Source organism: Myotis nattereri (genome assembly GCF_964212035.1).
Source record: "Myotis nattereri genome assembly, chromosome: X".
NCBI classification, from domain to species: Eukaryota; Metazoa; Chordata; class Mammalia; order Chiroptera; family Vespertilionidae; genus Myotis; species Myotis nattereri.
Window position 1 is genome coordinate 44,105,750 of NC_138078.1, and position 22,219 is coordinate 44,127,968.

Sequence of the window (22,219 nt, forward strand, 5' to 3'; positions counted from 1 at the left end):
TTTGGCTCAGTGGAGAGAGCGTTGGCCTGCGGACTGAAGGGTCCCAGGTTCAATGCCAGTCAAGGGCACATGCCCGGGTAGTGAGCTCAATCCCCAGTGGGGGGTGTGCAGGAGGCAGCTGATCAATGATTCTCTCTCATTATTGATGTTTCTCTCTCTTTTTCCCTCTCCTTACCTCTCTGAAATCATTTAAAAAAATAAAAATTTAAAAAAGGAGAGATTGAAAAAGACACAACAAAATGGAAAAATATTCCATGTTCATGGATTGGAAGAAGCAACATAGTTAAAATGGCCATATTACCCAATGTACAGATTCAATGTAATCCCCATTAAAATCCCAATGTTAAATTTTAAACAAATAGAACAAAACATCATCAGATTTGTATGGAACCACAAAAGATCCAGAATAGCCAAACAAATCCTGAAAAAAAAATAAAATAAAAGAATGAAGCTGGAGGTATCAGGCTACCTGACTTCAAATTATACTGCAGAGCTATGAAAATCAAAACAGCATGGTACTGGCAGAGAAACAGACACACAGATCAATGGAACAGAATAGAGAGCCCAGTTATAAAACCACATGTATATGGACAGATAATTTTTGACAAAGGAGCCAGAAATGCACATTGTAGTAAGGATAGTCTCTTAAATGGTGCTGGGAAACAGTTTTTCCCCATGTACAAAAATTAATTCAAAATGGATCAAAGACCTAAACATACTACCCGAAACTATAAGTTACATAGAAGAAAATATCGGTACCAAACTTACGGACATGAGTGATAGAGAACATTTTATGAACTTGACCCCAAAGGCAAGAGAGGTAAAGGCAAACATAAATGAATGGACTATATCAAACTGAAGAGCTTCTGCAAAGCCAAAGAAACAGACAACAGAGCAAACAGGCAGCCAACCAGATGGGGATATTTGCAAACAGTAGCTCCGACAAAGGTTTAATTTCCAAAATATATAAAGAACTTGTAAAATCAACACCAAACAAATAATCCAATCAAAAAGTGGGCAGAGGACCTGAAAATAACCTACCCCAAGAAGACTTATAAACATCCAATAGCTATATGAAAAGATGTTCAACCTCACTGGCAATTAGGGAAATGCAAATTAAAACTACAATGAGATACCACCTTATACCTGTTAGAGTGGCTATTATCAACAAGACAAGCAACAAGGGTTGGAGAGGTTATAGGAAAAAGGGAACCCTCATTCACTGCTGGTGTGAATGTAGACTGGTACAACCACCATGGAAAGCAGTCTGGCGATTCCTCAAAAAATTAAGAATAGAGCTACCATTTGACCCAGCAACCCCACTCCTGGGTATATACCCGAAAAACTCTAAATCATTTATACGCAAAGATATATGCACCCCTATAATCATTATTCAAGGTGGCCAAGACATGGAAACAGCCAACGTGTCCTGCAATAGAAGACTGGATAAAGAAGATGTGGTACATATACACAATGGAATACTACTCAGCCATAAGAAAGGATGAAATAGCACCATTTGCAACAACATGGATGGACCTTGAGAACATATGCTAAGTGAAATAAGACAGAAAAAGCTAAGAATCATATGATTTCACTCATATGTGGGATAAAAAACTGAAACTCTTGAACACAAACAGCAGTGTGGTGGTTGCCAGAGGGAGGGGATGGGAGAGGAGGGGTCCTAATATGAGGTGTCAGAAGATGATTTGACCTTGGGTGGTGGACATATGGTGCTATATACAGATTTTGTAACTTAGAAATCCACACACTCAGTCAATGAAGGAAAAATACCACATGATCTCACTCATTCATGGATAATAGAGACCATTATAAACTTTTGAACAATAATAGATACAGAGGCAGAGCTGCCTCAAACAGATTGTCAAACTGCAGCGGGAAGGCCGGGGAGGGTTGGGGGGCAGGAGGTAGGGGGGTAAGAAAAATAAAAAATAAAATAAAGAAAATTAAAAAAAAGAAATCCACACATAAAATCTATATGTTCATGTTGACCAATGTCATCCCAATAAAATTTAATTTAAAAAAATAACAAAATAAAGGTTGTACCCATTAAAACAATCTCTCTAATTCTTACTGACTTGTGGAATAAAACAGAACTGTACTATAACTATAGTGTGATATGGTGCAATAATATTGGCATTGCTGATAAGATGAAATTACCTTACATAAATAAATAAATCCTATAATATAGATATTGATAACTATATGTATTATGAAATTGAATTAAAGCCTCCTCAGGTTATGATATCAATGGAAAATGATTGGTATTAGGAGGAATCAGATCTAGTTAATATCAGTTAGTTAATATGCTAAATAGAGTAGTCTCACCTCTTATCCATTGTTTTGCTTTCAATGGTTTCAGTTACCCACAATCAACTGCCATCCAAAATTATTAAATGGAAAATTCCAAAAATAAACAATTAATGTGTTTTAGGTTATAAGCCATTTTAAGTAGTGTAATAAAATCATGCCATCCTGCTCAGAATGTAAAGCATCCCTTTGTCTAATATATCTATGCAGTATACATTACCTGTACATTAGTCACTTAGTAGCCATCTCAGTTATCATATTGTTGTGGTATTCCAGGGCTTATGTTGAAGTCAGCCTTATTTAATATCAACCCCAAAGTGCAAGAGAAGTGCTGTTGGCAATTCAGATATGCAAAAGAGAAGCCACGAAGTGCTTCCTTTAAGTAAAAATTTAAAGTTCAATGAAAAAAGCCGTATGATGAGGTTGCAAAGATCTATAAGAACAAATTTTCTATCCATGAAATTGTAAAGAAGGAAAAAGAGATTTGTGCTACTTTTTCTGTCACATCTCAAACTGCAAAAGTTATGTCCATGATACATATGTACTTCACTAAGATGAAAAAAGGCATTAAATTTGTGAGTGGAAGACGTGACCAGAAACCATGTTCCAATTAATGACAATGTGTTGTGTCAAAAAGTACTGAGGGTATTTATTATGAAGACTTCAGCAAGGGATCCCCTGAAATGAGTGACATCAAGACATTTACTGTAGGGAATGGTTATACAGATTCAGGAATAGATTTAGACTGAAATAAAAAAAAAATTCTGGAGAGGCTGCATCTGCCCATGAGGAAGCCGCTGCCACCATTATTACAAAGTTTAATAAGTTGATTAAGGAGAAAAGATACCATTCAAAGCAAGTCTTCAATCATGATAAAACTTGGCTCATCTGGAAGATTCTCAAGAGAACCTGCATTCATAAAAATGCAAAGGAGGCATCAGGACATAAAACATGGAAGAACAGTCAGACTGCTCCTTTTGACTGTTCCAAATTCTCGCACTTTATTTGTGAGAAGTAAATTGCTTGTCTCGCTACCTAATAATGAGAACACAACAACAGAAAAAAAGTATGATAATTGTTCCTTACAAAAATCAGACTCTTGGAAGTTATAGAGTGTCAAAATACCCTTGCTTTTTTTATGGGCTATACCAGTATTCTTGCTTCTGCTTGAGTTGAGGCTGGAATATTGGGTGCATCAAGATGAGGTATATCGGATCATCCACCTCCGCCCCTCTCATGTGAAGACTGTAAAACAAAATGGTTACGAGCACAGCCTGATAGAGTAAAAAGGAATGAGTGCTTCTGATGGGCATTAGGAAGCAGAGTTCTGTTTACTCTGTTCCTGTAACTCACACGGATTCAGTAAGTAATCCTGCAAACTTCATGTACATTGGGGCTTGGAATTAATGCCAACAATCACTAAAGTCATTATTCTGTATGGGGAAAAATAAGGAAGGATAGATTAATTCTTGTACTATGTGACAACACTGCAGGGCCTATGATAAAGCCAAGCATAACACACAAACAACACATATGCTTTCACAAACAAAACCAAAAATTATCTGCCCATGTTCTAGCAACATAATCAGAAAGCATGAGTGACAGCTATCTTGTTTATGGAATAGTTCCACCAAGATTTCATGGAATAGCAGTAAAACAAACAACAACAAATAAAACACTTGTAAGAGAGTCCTATCAATAGCAGACAATTCACCTGATCATCCTGAATCTATTTTTTATGAAAAGGAAAATGTCACAGTTTTATTTTTACCTCTAAATACAACCTCATTGCTTGAGCCCCTTTAACCAGGGCATCATTGTTTGTCAAGGCCATAAACACACACCTGATATTTGATTGCATTCAATCAGTAATTGATGGATACCTTAATCTGGACATAATGCAGTGCAAGAATTCATTCATTAATGCTGATGCAGTAACATTCACCAAAGCTGCAATGAAGGAGCTAAAGTGGAAAACTGTAAATTCCTGTTGGAAGAACTTATGTACTGAAGTTGTAATGGGGATGGGGGAAGGGGACATATGTAATACTTTCAACAAAAAAATGTAAAAATAAATAAATAAAGGCTTCCAGGGATTGATGGTGAAGTGAGAAAAAAATCATTCACACAGCAAGACAAGTGGATGGAGAAAAATTTGCTGACATATTTTTTTTTTTATGAAGTTAGAGAACATATTGAAGGCCATCAAGTGTTAACAAATGAGGATTTGGAAGAATTTGTTGAGTTGTCTACAGAGGAAGAGGAAAATGAAGAAACTGAAACAGAACCAGCAGTGTGGACATTACCAGCATTTGTTGAAGTGTTTCTAATTGCAGGTATTAAAGGACAAAATTAAGGAATATGACCTTCAGATAGAACTCAGATTAAAGTCACCCACATGATCACCAAAGGATTACCTGGACAGCAACACTTCCATGAGTTAAAACAAAAAGACAACAATTTCAGGTTGCAATGTTCTTCAAAAGGTTTCAGAAAAAAAAAAATCAAAAATTGGAGATTCCCAACCATTGACATCATCTGCTTCTGATATGCATCAATGTCATGGCACAGTGATCCAGGATCACTCAAACAGATGAATCTCCTTACATATAGTCAGGACAATAGTAGCCTAACATTACAACACAGTGTCTACATCATTCACCTCAATTTAACTCATCACGTAGGCATTTTATCATTTCACATGATAAGAAGGGTGAATACAGTACAAAAAGATATTTAGGAGAAACTACATTGACATAACTTTTATTACATTATATTGCTATAATTATTATATTTTATTAGTTATTGTTAATCTCTTACTGTTCCTAATTTATAAATTAAATTTATCATAGGTATGTATGAAAAGTATATAGTGCTATTGGTGATTTCAGGCATGCACTGGGAGTTTTGGAAAGTATCCACTATAGATTAGGGGAACCTATTGTAGCTCTACTGAATTTTATCATAAAGCACAAACAACTGTAGATGAGGTATAAATTAACACAAAAATGTGGAGATAAACATAATGACAATATAGTATGTATTAATTGCTACTTCATGTCTATCCCTATGTAGCACTGACTCCTCCAAATGCTGGATATACTCATGTTGATATTATTACTATATTTGCTATATAAATCCTATACTAAATGTAGGTGCTCAGAAAAATACAATTGTTTTCATGTCAGAGAGCCTGGGACAAGGGCCAGACAGGTGAAATGTACAGGAAATAGTTGACTTAGCAAGTGTAAGTTGCTCAAACCTTGCACATTCCCAGAAGAGTCTGTTTTCATCAATGGCCCTTATCCAAATGCTGGACATTGAGGTCTTAGAATGTTTTAACTCATAAAAGGTTTTTTGCACACTTGGAGCTTCTTTGAACCACACTGGACCAATATCTGATAGTCTATGTAAATAATTAGATTTATGGTGATCATTTGCTTTCCTTAAGGTGGTCTGTTTTGATAACTGTGCTCTATCATACAGGCAGTATGTCTATGTTACAAGCCCCAATAAAAACTCTGGAATCTTATGCTCAAGTGAACTTCCCTGACAGACTATATTTCACACCTATTGCTACACTTTGTAAATACAAGAATTAAGTATATCCTGTGCAGATCCACTGGAAGAGGACACTGGAAGCTTGAACCTGGTTTTCTCCAGATTTTGCAGCATGCACCTAATTCCCTTTGTTGATTTTTCTTTGTATCATTTTGCTGTAATAAATCATAACCATAAATATAATGAATTCTGAGTCTTATTGAGTCCTGGAAGTGGTCATTGGGATCCCCAGCACAGGTACACTACATAATATTCAATTAATAAAAAAGAACACAGTAATGGAGGAATAAAGCAGGTATTTAAGATATATAAAATAGCAAAATTATAGATGTAAATCCTACTTTATCAGTAATTAAATGTAAATAAATAAATAACAGGAGACTTATCAAAAATGTACAAGAAAGGCAGTAATGCAATGTCACTAAAGTACTGAAAGAAAAACACAGCTGCCAACCTAAAATTCTATACTAGTGAAATATCTTTCACAAGTGGAGGTGAAATAGAGACTTTTTTTCTGACACAATAGCTGAAAGGCTCCATTACTAGGAGAACTACACCATAAGAAATGTTAAAGGAAGTAATATGGATAGAAGGATAATAATACCTGATAAAAATCTGGATCTACACGAAGAAATGAAAAGCACCAAAAATGGATAAATAATAACTTCTTTTTTTCTTATTTCTTTTACAACCTTTTACATATCTTTAGTAGCACCAAGGCTGGGAGGGATGGAAGGATATTGTTTAAATTTTTATATTATACACAAAATAGACTGTGATAAGTTAAAGGTGTATATAAACCCTAAAAAAACAAAATGTATTATATCTAATAAGCCATTAAGAGATAAAATGCAATGATAAATATTATTCAATCCAAAAGAATGTAGAAAAAGAAGAAAAAGTGAATAAAGAACATATGGGTCTACCATAGCCACAGACAATGGGGCGGTGAGGGCCTGGGGCGGGGAGTGGGCAGGGGAGGCTGGAGGGGGTCAATGGGGGAAAATGGGGGTCAAATGTAATACTTTCAACAAAAAAGAATTATTTTTAAAGAAGGACAAATGGGCCTAATAGAAGGCAAATACAAATAGCAAGATGGTAGGTTTAAAAACATTCATAACAATCATCACATTAAAGATGGCAATGTGGGTAAATGCCAGTACTCACCACCACATCAAAATTACAGAACAACCATCATTCAGAAACACCTGAAATCTGGCTGAATGGAAGTCCTACAACTAGAGAAGTTGTCCTCTTTCTAGGACATTGATGGCATTAACAGTATTTAGCCCTTCCTTGTCATCATCCAGACATTCCTGGATTGATCTATGTAAGTTAAAGTTACAGATGCAGAAAATGCCCCACCATTTTTTCACTGCAATACCCTACCAGCACTACATAGGGTAGGAAATGAGTCAGGAAGAACATAATGGCTTGGTTGAAAAGATTATATATATCCTGGGTCTGCCGATTGAGGATATTAAGGAAATGTAAAATACTTGGAAGAATTTTTTTCATCCTCTCCAAGTTACCAGCATGTAAAGTACTGGAAAGTAAATAGTAGAGGAAGGTGAAAACAGCCACAAAAATGAAAACTCCCTAGAACTATAAGCAAACTACACAAAATGCAAACTATACTGGGCCAAAGAACTTACTCCCATTTGGGTTTATTTGTGGCTGCAAGAGAGGTTAATAAATTAGGGAACAGTTTCAATGTACTGAGAGGTAAGCAATTGGCATAAGAATATTATTAAAATATTTTCTAAGAGTTGTGTGTGTTTCATTGTTGAATTTGGTGCCGACAGTTAAGAAAGAACCAAATAAAGAAACCTCAAATATTTTCTTTTTACTATACCCACTTCCAAAAGTTACAAAGCATCTTTAATACAATTTTCTCTGCCAGTCCTCAAGTGAATCAGTAAAACAGATAGAAACTCAAAATATAACTGTAATATTACACAAGGTAATTAACTTTCCTTTAATAACTTAGTCAGTTCCAAAGTATTTCTGTCCAAAATGTGTAGGTGCAACAGGATGAACCTCAGTAGTTAAAATTGTGATATCTGGGAACTCTTGAATGATTGATTTGGCACCTTCAAAAAAATAAAAGGAAGAAAATTATTATTAATGCAGGATTTTTGGTAACATTAGTTTGAATTCAGGAATTTTACGGTCAGTCACTAGGCCTCATATTGACAGAGGATAGAGAGCAATGACCTTTGAGTACCTAATGAGATTTGGTCTCTTAGTTTTTTAATGTCTGATATCTGAAAAGCTTTGATAGTAGTCAGATTACACCCTCGCTCACTCACTAATAAATTCTTACAATCAATTATTTCATATCCATGATTTGAAAAATATATTCAGTTACAGTTAAAGGCAGCTGGAATAAAGAGAAAATAGTTCTCTCTGAAAGTAGGATCATACTTAAGCTGATGGTTTCTCAACTGGAACACTGTGAAAGAAGTGCCAATGTGGTTATGTCAGAGCAAGCTAGCTTTTAAGAAATTAGTACTCTAACTTTTGTGGGGAGGGTAGAAGGAGGGAGCAGGGAAAGAGAATAGCTAGTATCCCACTCAAACTAAAAAGCCATCGAAAGGCTACCAAAGAATATGATTTTTTCATCTATAATGTTAAAGAATAGTACAATATTGTAATGTATACTATTAGAACTAACACAGTAAGTTTTCTACCCCCAAAGGCAGACAACCCAATAATTATTTGGTTATCTCAATGTTTACAATGCCACCTGTTATATATAAAAGGATGACCAAGCATGTTACTCCTTGTCACCATCAACATTTGAACTACAGGTAATTTTTAAAATTAGGAAACAGCAAAATAATCAATGGCCTACTGAATATAGCCCTTCCAAAATGGATACTTCATAACCGATTCAGGGTTGGCTGAAACTTGGAACCTTTGGAAATGAGGAAATGCCCTAAACAGAAGTCATATATATCTCTTTCTCTTCAATTATGAAACAAATACAAATTCACTGTAGAACATTTTGAAAATATAAAAAAGTTAAAAAATAAATCACTTGCCCTGACCGGTTTGGCTCAGTGGATAGAGCATAAGCCTGCAGACTGAAGGGTCCCAGGTTCGGTTCCAGTCAAGGGCATGTACCTTGGTTGCGGGCACATCCCCAGTGGGGGTGTGTGCAGGAGGCAGCTGATCAATGTTTCTCTCTTATCGATGTTTCTAGCTCTCTATCCTCTCCCTTCCTCTCTGTGAAAAATCAGTAAAATATATTTTAAAAAATAAATAAATCACTTAAGACTCCTACCAACCTAAGATAACCACTATTAATATTGTATGTGCATTTTAAAATGAAAATTGAAATAGTATTATACATCTGGCTAGCCTCTCTTGCTGAGGAAAGATTTATTAGGTTCCATGTTAAATCTAAGTCTGATTTTGGTAGTCATAATAGTCATAATTTGTATTAGTCATCTCAGAACTTGGTAATAACATTTAACACTAAATAATGCTGTTATTTATTTATCCTGCACTTTTACATTCACCAAATAGATTTTTTTGATGTCATTATTTTTCAAAAACATGATTTAACAGTTACACAATATTATATCCTTTGAATATATATTTATTTAACCATTCCCTTATCGTAAGCCATTTACATACTTTCAAATTGTTTTCTTACATGAAATATTTCTATATGCATCTATGTTTTTTATTAGGATACTTTCATAACTGTCATAGATTGCATGGCAAAAAAAGTATGGTCTTAAATTAGGCTTAACTTCCTCAAGAAATGGAGAACATAGTTTTCTCACGAGGCCCTTTGAACAGAAGTCTAACTTTAAAAATTTCTGCTCTGCTTCACACTGCAAAGCTTACTTAAGTAAGACCACAGGGCTATCTAGAACCTCTAATTTCTTGATGTTTGGGAGCAGTTCTTGTACTCATATGAGGAACCAGGAGATATAGAGATCTTTTGGCTATTTACAGGCTCTACCAAACAGAGCCCCTAGGAAAATAATCACAATCCCATTCCATGGGGTTAGTTCATGCTTTTCCATTTGAACAACATTAGAACAGTGTAAAATATTATCACTAAGCTTACAGATAAGAAACACAAGTTTAACTACCAAAATTAGATTTAGACTTAATGTGGAAGCAAATAAACTTTTTATCAGGATGAGAGGCTGGACAGATGCACACTTACCCACCCAACGATCATATGGAGCCCCAGTTACTGCCTCATGCTGAACTTACCATGAGGAGTGGAGAACAGACTGAGTAGGATGATAACACTGGGTTGAACTCCATGTTCTATAAGAACCTTTACAGCTTCAATTACAGTATTTCCAGTGCCTGAAATCAAATGACAACCAAATGAACTGTCAACTTTAACGTTTTTCTCAAAATGTATTTGATGCTTATTTGAAGCAAAGGTAGTTTAATAATCTAACATAAGACACCATTAGGCAAAGCTTCAATATTTTTTTTAAAATACATTTTATTGATTTTTTACAGAGAGGAAAGGAGAGAGATAGAGTTAGAAACATCAATGAGAGAGAAACATCGATCAGCTGCCTCCTGCACAACCACCACTGGGGATGTGCCAGCAACCAAGGTATATGCCCTTGACCGGAATCGAACCTGAGACCCTTCAGTCCACAGGCTGACGCTCTATCCACTGAGCAAAACCGGTTAGGGCAAAGCTTCATTATTTTTAATGATGGACATGAAACATACACTTTACAGTTTTCAAAGGCACAACAAGCCCAAAATTCATTCAGTATTTGAGATATCAAATTTAACACCCACCCTCCATCCCAACCCCAGGCGACCATGCTATGTATGATCTGAGTAAGCTTAGAAAACAAAATACAGTGAAGAAAAAAATTTACCTCCAGAGATGATAGATACATCCTTGAGAAAATCAATGCTATAACTCATTGGGCTAGTGAGGGGACATATTTCAATATATTTTCTGTATTCTATATATTTTGCCTCAATAGATCCGTTGCTTCAATGTGTTCATCCTAAGAAAGAAGCTCTTTGGAACTATTAAAGTTTGACTAATGTATATTCTCTTATCACTCAATAAAAATTCTCCAGTGAACTGCCTAGGGCAACTCCAAATCTAAGTGAGAAAAAAATATTTAAAAACAGTTTTTGCCTTATAAATGGTACCCAGAAGGTAGGCACTAAATTGAATTTAAACTCTAACCAAAGGTTACAGATTTAACTCAAGCCACTCACTGAGAATTGGGTACATCAGAAGAACTTTTCTCCTATAAATGTCTGGAGGGAACTTGGCATAATATACTTTGGCTCTTTGTGTCTCCTCATCACTCTGAATCAGGATCTTTCCAATACGTATAGATCGACAGCAATCTCGTAAACCTTGTTCCATTGCCTCACCTTGAAGAAGATAATAAAAAAGGAAAAAGGGGGTTAGGGGAGATATAATGAAAGTCCAAGAATAGGCCAAAGCAGTGTTTGTGACTGTTATTAATATAATATAATATAATATAATATAATATAATATAATATAATATAATAAATATAATATAATATAATATAATATAAAAATTGCTTCAAGACAGAAGCAATTCTTCTTAAGCTAACAGCTTTACTTCTGATACATTTATATTTTATACTTAATGCAGGTCAATGAAACTAGAATAAGCTAGTTTTATTGCTGGTTTGGAAATTTTCCATGATTACAAGAAAAAAAGTATTTTGTCAAGCTGCTCCCTGAGCTTTTCCAATATCAGGAACGTTTTACTCTTATTACTTACGGGAGCCTTTAAGCCACCTAAACTTGTTACTTCATCAGAAAAAATATAAAAGGCTTATGGAAGAATAAAGACTACACACCTAACGATCTCCTTTTAGATCAAAGTGACATCAGGAGACATCACTTAGCAATGACTTCAGTGGCAAAGTTTTTGCTGACAATTAATGGAAAAATAGTGCATTGTTCCTTCTACCATGCCCCAGAGAACCACAATCAATAGCACCACCATCCACTTGGTTTCTAAACATGGAGCTATTCTGAGTCTGAATTCTTTTAAGGAAGTGTTTTCCAAAAGTCAGTCATTGTCATACCACCTTAAGATTTTAGGCTTGCCGAAACCGGTTTGGCTCAGTTGATAGAGCGTCAGCCTGCGGACTGAAAGGTCCCAGGTTTGATTCCGGTCAAGGGCATGTACCTGGGTTGCGGGCACATCCCCAGTAGGAGATGTGCAGGAGGCAGTTGATTGATGTTTCTCTCTCATCGATGTTTCTAACTCTCTATCTCTCTCCCTTCCTCTCTGTAAAAAATCAATAAAATATATTTAAAAAAAAAAAAAGATTTTAGGCTACATCAGAATTCTACTTGTATTATTATTTACATAATATTTTTCTTTAAGTTAATCATTTTTGTTTGCATGTACTTTAAGAAGAAACTTTATAATCACTACTGTAAACATAGAAACAGTTTCTAACATATGTGAAAATTGACCAGTAGCTCTTGAGGTTAAAAACAACTGTGTTTATGCATCACCCATAGTCATCTGGTACACATTAGGCATCTGAGGACCATGCTGCTGCCGTAGGGCAGGAGCTGGACTGAAACAGAAGAAATTGTAACTTAGAATCCCATATCCATTGTCTTTACCAGTATTAAAAGATTGAACAACACTGTCCTGAATATCCTAATACGAGGAAGCTTTAAAAAGCTACTTTAATTCAAGTATTCAGTTGTTCACAAACAGAACTTTATAGCCAGAGGAGCAAAGGGCATCCTATCTAATAAAGAGGGAATATGATAATTGACCCTCACACCATCACAAAGATAGTGGCGCCCACAGCCAATAAGGAGGGAATATGCTCATTGACTGCCCTGCCCTCAAAGATGGCAGCGCCCACAGCCTAAGGCAATGGAAATTAAGAGAAAATAAACAAATGGGACTACATCAAAATAAAAAGCTTTTGCACAGCAAAGGAAACAATCAACAAAACAACAAGAAAGCCCACTGCATGGGAGAACATATTTGCCAATGTTATCACCGATAAGGGTTTAATCTCCAACATTTACAGGGAACTCATACAACTTAACAAAACTAAGATAAACAACCCAATCAAAAAATGGGCAATGGTCCTAAATAGACACTTTTTGAAAGAAGACAGAAGAAAGGCCAAAAGACATATGAAAACATGTTCAAAGTCACTAATCATCCGAGAGATGCAAATAAAAACGACAATGCGGTACCATCTCACACTTGTCAGAATGGCTATCATCAACAAATCAACAAACGACAAGTGCTGGAGAGGATGTGGAGAAAAAGGAACCCTTGTGCACAAATGGTAAGAATGCACACTGATGCAGCCACTGTGGAGAACAGTATGGAGTTTCCTCAAAAAAACTAAAAATGGAACTCCCATTTGACCCAATGATCCCACTTCTAAGTATATATCCCAAGAAACCAGAAACACCAATTAGAAAGGATATATGCACCTCTATGTTCATAGCAGCACAATTCACCATAGCTAAGCTTTGGAAACAGCCTAAGTGCCAATCAGCAGATGAGTGGATTAAAAAACTGTGGTACATCTACACAATGGAATACTACACTGCAGTAAAAAAGAAGTTCTTACCATTTGCAACAGCATGGATGGAACTGGAGAGCATTATGCTAAGTGAAATAAGTCAGTCAGAGAAAGATAAACATCACATGATCTCACTCATTTATGGAATATAATGAACAACATAAACTGATGAACAAAAACAGATCCAGAGACAGAGAAGCATCCGATCAGACCATCAAACCTCAGAGGGAAGGTAGGGGAGGGTGGGGATAAAGGGGAGAGATCAACCAAAGGACTTATATGCAAGCATATAGGCCTAACCAATGGACAGAGGCAACAGGTGGGTGAGGCATGAGTGGGGGGGTATGGGGGGTAATGTGGGGATAAGGAAACATATGTAATAACTTCATAAAAATTTTTTAAAAAAGAGATGGCAGCGCCCATAGCCAACAAAGAGGGAATATGCTAATTGAATGCCACGCACTCAAAGATGGCGGTGCTCACAGCCACAAGATGGCCGGCAGGGGAGGGCACTTGTGGGGCGATCAGGCCAGCAGGGGAGGGCAGTTATGGGTGACCAGGCCAGCAGGGGAGGACAGTTGGGAGCAACCAGGCCTGCAGGGGAGGGCAGTTGAGGGGTGACCAGGACTGCAGGGGAGGGCAGTTAGGGGTGACCAGGCTGGCACAGGAAGGTAGTTAGGGTTGACCAGGCCAGCAGGGGAGGGCAGTTAGGGGGGACCAGGCCAACAGGGGAGGGCAGTTGGGGGTGATCGGGCTGGCAGGGGAGGGCAGTTGGGGGCAACCAGGCCGGCAGGGGAGCAGTTAGGCATCAATCAGGCTGGCAGCGTAGTGGTTAGGGGGTGATCAGGCTGGCAGGCAGAAGCAGTTAGGGGCAATCAGGCAGGCAGACAGGCGAGCAGTTGGGAGCCAGCAGTCTTGGATTGTGAGAGGGATGTCCGACTGCTGGTTTAGGCCAGATCCCACAGGGGTCCCCAGATTGGAGAGGGTGCAGGCTGGGCTGAGGGGTACCGTCCCTGCCCCCCATGCATGAATTTCATGCACCAGGACTCTAGTGCTAATATGTGTGTGTTTTTTAAAGTCCATCTGTTTCCATTGCAAGCAAGTGGGGCTTCCACTGTACCCTGTATCTTGTGAAAAAAAAAATAATTAAATTGCTGAATAGAAATAATCATCCCTATGTAACACACATAGCTCCTAATTGCAGGCATGTAATTTTAATGCACAAAGGTTAGCTTATAAGGGTAATCAGTTGTACTCAAACCAAATACAGTATTTATGAGGCCAGCAAAAACTGTAAATACCTAGAGTTAATGACAGTTAAATGAATTTGCCTACATGGTCACATACTCATCAAATATAAAACTAAAATTACTAAACAGGTCATTCAGTCCAGCTCAAAAGAAATAAAAAACAGAAAAAAAATTTTCTCCAGCCCGGTATGCAAAGTTCTGTGGATTTGAAATTGTACCATCATTCATAAGTCTTCAAGCTGCTCTCTTCTCCCCAAGACAGCATTATCGCATCCTCCTATCCTCCTATCCTCCCCTGAATATTTGTTAAATCTTTATTGTTGAAAGTATTACAGATGCCCCACCTTTTTCCCCCCTTGCTCCCCACCACCTGATCCCCACCCCACCCCAGGCCTTTACCACCTTATTGTCTGTGTTAATGGGCAATGCATATCTATATATACAAAAGGCTAAGTGACTGACCACCTGTCCAACTGTCCGACTGACGGGCAGGTACAGATGATGTGCACTGGCAATTTAAAAATAAATGTTGATTTACACATGCGAGATACATATAAAACTCCCATTGAATTTCTTTTAATAGTATTATTCCTTTGGGAATGCCATGTCATAAATTAAAATTGAAAGTTGGTGCAATCATCATGCTACTGAGAAATCTTAAGAATAAATGGGGTCTTTAAAATGGGACTAGATTTATTATCAAAAGATTGCAACCTAACATAATTGAAGCTGAAGTATTAACAGGATCTGCAAAAGGAGGGCTTGTTCTGATTCCAAGAATTGATTTGTCCCCATCTGACACTGGCCTCCCATTTAAACGAATTGAAAGACAGTTTCCTGTAATGCCAGCATTTGTTATTAATAAATCACAAGGACAAACTCTAGACAGAGTTTCCTACCTGTACCCGTTTTTGGACATGGTCAGTTATATGTTGCTTTCTCTCGAGTTCAAAGAGCGTGTGACATTAAAGTTAAAGTTGTAAATACTTCATCATAAGGGAAATTAGTCAAGCACTCTGAAAGTGTTTTTACTCTTAATGTGGTATACAGGGAGATATTAGAATAGGTTTAATCAATTTATCAGTAATTATTTTTATCAATGTTGTTTTTATATCATGTTTTTGTTGTTTTTATATCATGTTTTGGTGTTGTTATATTATGTCTTTGTTGTTATTACATCGTTTTCATATTATTTATTTATTAATCAATTTATATATTATTTTCATACTAGAGGCCTGATGCACAAGATTTGTGCACTGGAGGGAGGGTGGTCCCTCAGCCCAGCCTGCACCCTCTCACAGTCCGGGACCCCTCGCTCCTTACCACCCACCTACAGAGGAGATGGGAGAGGCTCCTGCCACCACCTCTGCGCTTGCCAGCTGTGAGCCTAGCTTCTGAGGAACACTCTCCCTGAGGGAGCACACTGACCACCAGGGGGCAGCTCCAGCATTGAGCATCTGCCCCCTGGTGGTCAGTGCACATCATAGCAACCAGTCATTCCGCCATTCGGTCAATTTGCATATTAGCCTTTTATTATATAGGATACATTTAGCTAATTTTCTTTCATCTCTGACACTTCTATTATACAGAAAGGGTGAATAGTGATATTAAAATATTTCTTATAATTAATTTCCTTTCAATGTGCACAAATCCATGCACTGGGCCACTAATATGCATATAAGTTCTTTGGCTAATTTCTTCTCTTCTCCCTTTCCCTCTCTGAGATTTGTCACTCTTGTTTCATGTATCCATGCCCCTGATTCTATTTTATTCATCAGTTTAATGTACTCATTAGATTCCACATATAAGTGATATCATGCAATATTTGTCTTTCTCTGACTGGCTTGTTTTGCTTAGCATAATAACCTTCGGGTTACTCCATGCTATCTCAAAGGGTAAGAGATCCTTCCTTTTTTATAGCTATATAGTATTCCATTGTATATTTGTACTACAGGTGTTTTTTTAATTTATTTTATTCTTGAGAGTATTACAGATATCTCTCATTTCCCCCTTTTGTCCCCCTCTACCCATCTGCCACCCCATCCCAGACCTTCACCTATCTATTGTCTGTGTCCATGGGCTAGGCATATATACATGTAAGTTCTTTGGTTAATCTCTTCCCACCCTCCCTTCCCCCTTCCCTCTGAGATTCATCACAGTCTGTTCCATGTATCCATGCCTCTAGTTCTATTTTATTCATCACTTTATTGTGTTCATTAGATTTCATATATGAGTAAGATCATGTAATACTTGTCTTTCTCTGACTGGCTTATTTTGCTTAGCATAATACTCTCCAGGTCCTTCCATGCTGTCTCAAAGGGTAAGAGATCCTTCTTTTTTTTTTTTTTACTGCTGCAGTGGTACATTTATACCACAATATTCCATGTTGTAAATGCACCAGTTTTTTATCCACTCATCTACTTTGGGGCACTTGGGCTGGGTCCAGATCTTAGCTATTGTAAATAGCGCTGCTATGAACATAGGGGTGCATATATAATTTCTGATTGGTGTTTTATAACTTTTAGGATATATTCCTAGAAGTGAGATCACTGGGTCAAATAGCAGTTCAATTTTTAATTTTTTGAGGAAACTCTATACTATTTTCCATAGTGGCTGCACCAGTCTACATTCCTACCAGCTGGCTTGCCCATGGGGCAGGCCACTAGGGAAGATGCTCTGCAGTTAAAATTAGCCAAACTCAGCAACACACAGGCCACGATTCCAATGCACCATGAGGATAAACAACACAGTGAGATTTAAGCTAAAGCATGCTTCAATTGTGACAGAAAATCTCATTTCTCTCCTGGGAAACAGCAAGTGTTTATATGCATGCAAATGGACAATATCACACATATGTGAACCTACCGCTTCTCATAATGCTGACACCACAATTTCCCTTCTCAAATTTCACTCCTTCATACTTGTACCCTGTTGAAAATAAATCCAAAGAATGTATCTTTCATCATTGGAACAACCTACTTATTTTATAAAGTCCCCTTGTCCAGACATACTATATAATGTCTTAGGTTCCCTGTGAAAGTAAGGAGAAGAGTCAAGACTTTTCATAGTTATTTCTTAATTATTAATAAGAAACCTGTGTGGATAATTGGGGGAGGTGGACTTCATCAAGTGGAAATAGGACATATGATAGCATAATATTCACAAACATATTCCTCAAATTGAATTCAGAGAATCACTGCACTCCAAGAATGCTATAAACACCATCAATTCAATCAGCACCCACTGTGAGCCACAGAGGAGAGCCTCCTCATTCTGTCCCTTTTATGAGCCTCCATTCCGCCTTTAAAAGCAAAAGAAAGAGATGGAAATCATTACCAAGACATGTACAATTCTTGGTCTCATCCTGAATCTGTTTCAATTATGTGCCGGGGTCCAACCCCAGCAGGTCCAGGGGTTCCCAAAGGCGTAGACGGAGTCGGCGAAGAAGGAAGGACATGGAGACAGTGTTCAGTTGATCAGCAGCCTAGTCAGGATCTCCAGCCAGGATCTCCAGCCAAGTTCTGGTCTGGATCTCCAGAGAGGTTCTGCTGTTTATTGTCTTGTTACATCTGTATTTATACCAGTTGATTTTAATCCTGTCAATTTCTATTACAAAAGTTAGGGCGTTTCTTATCTCCATTCCAGGGAGTAAAGATTATGTAGCTTAAGCATGATTGTTTGTAGTTAAAGTGGTTAACTACCCGCCTGGCACTTAGTTAAGGAGTTTCATCCCCTCCCTAACTTCAGGGAAAAATCCCTACCTGGGGAAACAACCTTTCTCGGAGAGGTGACCTTGGTTAAAACACACAGCGCTAAGGGGAGCAAACATATTAAGAACAGTATGCTATATACGCCAGGTCCCTTGAAACATATGCTGTGCAGATGTTTCTATCCTGCAGCGACTGTGTCAAGCAGCAAGGATGGACCGGCTTCCGGCAAATATGCAGCAAGCTCATCTCCCAATTTAGTGTCAAACTTTGAATAGAACAGCTTTCATTATTTACTAAAAAACCAAACCAGAATTTTAAATCCCTGAAACAAGGATCTTTGGCTGCTTTCTATTTTAGTAGCACAAAGTACCTTCTCTAATTCTCATCATTTTTCTTTTTCTTTTTTACTTCTCATCCTTTTATTTGGAGTTTTAATGCCAAACCAGTCTACCCATTTGCTTCCCCACAGAGATGAAGATAAATTGCCAGCAATTCTTAACTCTGGTCCCAATGGGCTGTCATCAAAGGCATCACCTGCATGCTGAAGAATATTTATTAACCTTTAACTTAAATTGACAAGCAAGCCATTAACAAAAAGTCATCCACATAAATTTCTTTACTAAATGTCTCTAGGTTTATTAAGTTGTTTAAAAGAACAGCTCCACCTGGACTCCACATTCTGCATACTAATTTATGCAGGCTGTTTTTTTTTTCCCATTTCCCCCCAATTCTAACTCAGAATTTTTATGAGAAAAATATTACAGTAACAGCTGTGATTACCTGTTGGAGTGGTCACCGTGCATTCTTTATAAGGCAGCTGATTCAATCCCTCTTCCACAACAAGTCTGATCTAGAAAGTAAAAGAAAGAATAAGTTGAAAATCTGCTAAGAATTTCTTGTTACCTGTTAGTATCCAGAGCTGAACACTAGGCAAAATTTAGAAACAAACTAGGCAAGGATTTAGCTTATGGAGGAAGGAAGGGGGCCCCTTTCGTGTGTCTGATATAGAGATAGATCCAAATGCCAGGCTGCTTGTTAGTAGGTATTCAACCCTGGTTAGGCATCTGATTGCCCAAAAATAAAAAGACTCAAGTATGCCTTATGATTCTCATTCAGTCAGTCCAGGCTATTTTAAAAGAGATGCAAAATTACAGCAAGTGACAAGAGTCATGGCAGACAGCCTTGGAAGTAATAAACTTCTTGTTACTCTGGAAATAGTGCCTAGAGAGAACTTCTTTGCTTTGTTCAGTACTTTGAAATTGTTCAGATTGTTTTTAACTAGGCCCACCATAATCCAAAGAAAGCCTAAAACTTCTTAATAAGAAATAAATGAGTTGATAGAGTTAAGCCAATGAGTGGTAGGAAGCAGTTGGATGCATTGGGGTTTGTCAGCTAAACAATAAAGGCTCCTAGTGATCTTAATGTGTGGAATAGAGAAAAGAATCCATCAGAACTACAAGAAACCAGATACAATATTCCTTCCAATAAGCAAGCACCTGGAGTCTACTACCACATTTTCTACAATCAATATTACACTATTGGTTGAGAATCAGAAACAGCTGTTAGAAATGCAGCCCCCATGCTCTAGTGTCACAACACAACACCCTGTTGTTGCCAATAAAAGTATCAATGCTAAATGAGCCAGCACTTTATCAGCCTGCAGCACCGCACAGAATGTCCAGGAACCTCATAAATACTGGGTGTGTGCACACTCACTTCTAACCACCAACTTCTGTGGAGGTTAATGTTTCTTATGAGCAAACTAGTGCCCCGGTGCATGAATTCGTGCACATTGAAAGGAAATTAATTAGAGGAAATGTATTAATATCACTATTCGCCCTTTATAATAGAAGTGTCAATGAAATTCACAATCAACAATGACAGATGGAATCACATGCGTGCTATTGGCACCAGCAAGAGCTTTATATGTATCGTGCATGAACGATTCAACTTAGCCTTTTATATATATATACACTAGAGGCCCGGAGCATGAATTCATGCACAGGTTGGGTCCAGCAGGCCTGCCCCAATGGGGGCCCATAGGGCAGGGCCGGCCATGTGGTCTAATGCTGGAAGCTGTAGCTTTCCCCTGCACTGGATCTAATTATACTTTAAGGATGGCCAAAAGAAAACCCACAACAGAACTGTTTTGCATTTCACATGCCATGAGATGAAGTTGTTTCTGTGTTGTTTGCAAACATATATCAAGATGGATGATGGCCCTTGAATGATTTTTGCATTAATCCCAGGGCTTTGCCCTCAGTTTCCCAATATGATCTTCATGTCTATTTGTTTAAAAGTTTTTCTGTTTTTGAATGTGCCTACTCTTCACTGTTGCTCCTGGAAGCCTGTGGGTCCTCTTCGCTGTCCCCTTTTAAAGAGAGATTGAAAGCTCACCTAATCTGCAAGGCCCCACAATTTCACCAAATCCCCACCCAGACTCTCTAAATTCCTCAGCAAAGGGCCACCATCCTGTTAATGCTTAAGTCACCTTTTTGGCTAACTTGGAAGGTCTCCTGGGGCTACAGGCCATGAAGGGAGAATTCCACACCTTGGCTGCAGTATTAGCAGAGCCCTCTGGAGACTCTGGTTGGGGACAGAAGGGACTGATAATTATTTCCTTGTGCTTTCACTAAATGTACATGCACCAGGGAGCCAGGCAGTGATTTAGGGGTGTTGGGGGCCGCTCAGGGGCAGGACAGGCTGGGGCAAAGGGCTGTGGGTGGCTTGCTGGCCAGCCCCGCCCTCGATCAGGGTGGGGGAGGCCTGCTTGGGGGCTGGGCCAGCTGGGCAAGGGGCCCTGGTCATTCCGCCATTTGGTTGTTGGGCTTTTATTATATAGGATAGAATAAACTTGCTTAATTAGACTTACTTTCTGATTTAGCTAAACTTTTTCCAGCCCAGTGAAGCACCCCAACTTCTCTTTCAGGTAATTGTCAGCAACACAGCAGTAAATATCAACACGAAACACATTACTATTGTAGATCACGCAGGAAGAACAAAGGGTAAAATATTTAACTGCAGCAGTGTTTGACTATATTCTGTGTAGTGAGAAAACCTGAAGTCATTTTCAAGGTCTACCATTTATTACTTCTTTTCAGTCAGGTCAAGATTCTAAGCTTTCTAAATCTCCATTTCCAAGCTAATGAAAAGAAAATAGGATTCCACTGAGTCTCCTATCTACCTACTCCAGGACTTCTGTGAGTATCAAATGAGATGAGGCATAGGAAAACACTTCATAGACATTTGGTTATAGTGTAAAGTGTTTGCACCTGGCTATAAAGCAAGTCATGCTCCTGGGGTGGAGAAATAGCAAGGGGGCTAGTCTCTAGGGAGAGGAAGCCGGGTGTTGCTATGTGATGTTATTACCCGCTGCCCACAGCTATCATTTCCGGGCTGGCCATGGGGTCTCAGCAGGAGCTTCAGCTGTGATTTGGTGGGGTGTCACTCCAGGGTGGTGGTGAGGCCTGTGTCCGACTTGGGGGAAGCTGAGTGTTGCTTTGTGGGCCAAGTCCTCACTGCCGTTTCTCTGTAAATGGCAAGTGTGCATCATGGCAGCTGTATTGAGCATTTTCCCCCTGGTGGTGAGTGTGTGCCATAGCGACTGTTTAGAAGGTGGGAAGGACACTTAGCATATTAGCCTTTTATATAGATAGATTGCAAGGGAAGAAGAGGATCCTTTTCTTTGATGAGCCTAGATCTCCTCCTAGTAACATTCCTCTAAAGCAGCGGTTCTCAACCTGTGGGTCACGAACAATGAAAATACATCCTGCATATCAGATATTTACATTACGATTCATA

At 38.2% G+C, this 22,219-nt stretch overlaps 1 protein-coding gene across 2 annotated transcripts in view; it reads right to left on the minus strand.

Annotated features, from left to right (window-relative positions):
• Positions 1 to 7,714: 7,714 nt before the first annotated feature.
• The window catches only part of UPRT (uracil phosphoribosyltransferase homolog), a 78,442-nt gene continuing 63,937 nt past the window's right edge, over positions 7,715 to 22,219 (minus strand). Inside the window, exons 3-7 of one of the 2 annotated variants that reach the window (XM_081080820.1) lie at positions 19,199 to 19,268; positions 17,574 to 17,636; positions 11,122 to 11,283; positions 10,129 to 10,227; positions 7,715 to 7,982 (exon numbers count right to left, since the gene is read on the minus strand). In XM_081080820.1, coding sequence (XP_080936946.1) covers positions 7,876 to 7,982; positions 10,129 to 10,227; positions 11,122 to 11,283; positions 17,574 to 17,636; positions 19,199 to 19,268 — 501 coding nt within the window. In that variant the 3' untranslated portion in view covers positions 7,715 to 7,875. The remainder of the gene's footprint in view (positions 7,983 to 10,128; positions 10,228 to 11,121; positions 11,284 to 17,573; positions 17,637 to 19,198; positions 19,269 to 22,219) is intronic. The other variant, XM_081080821.1, reaches the window with a different exon arrangement.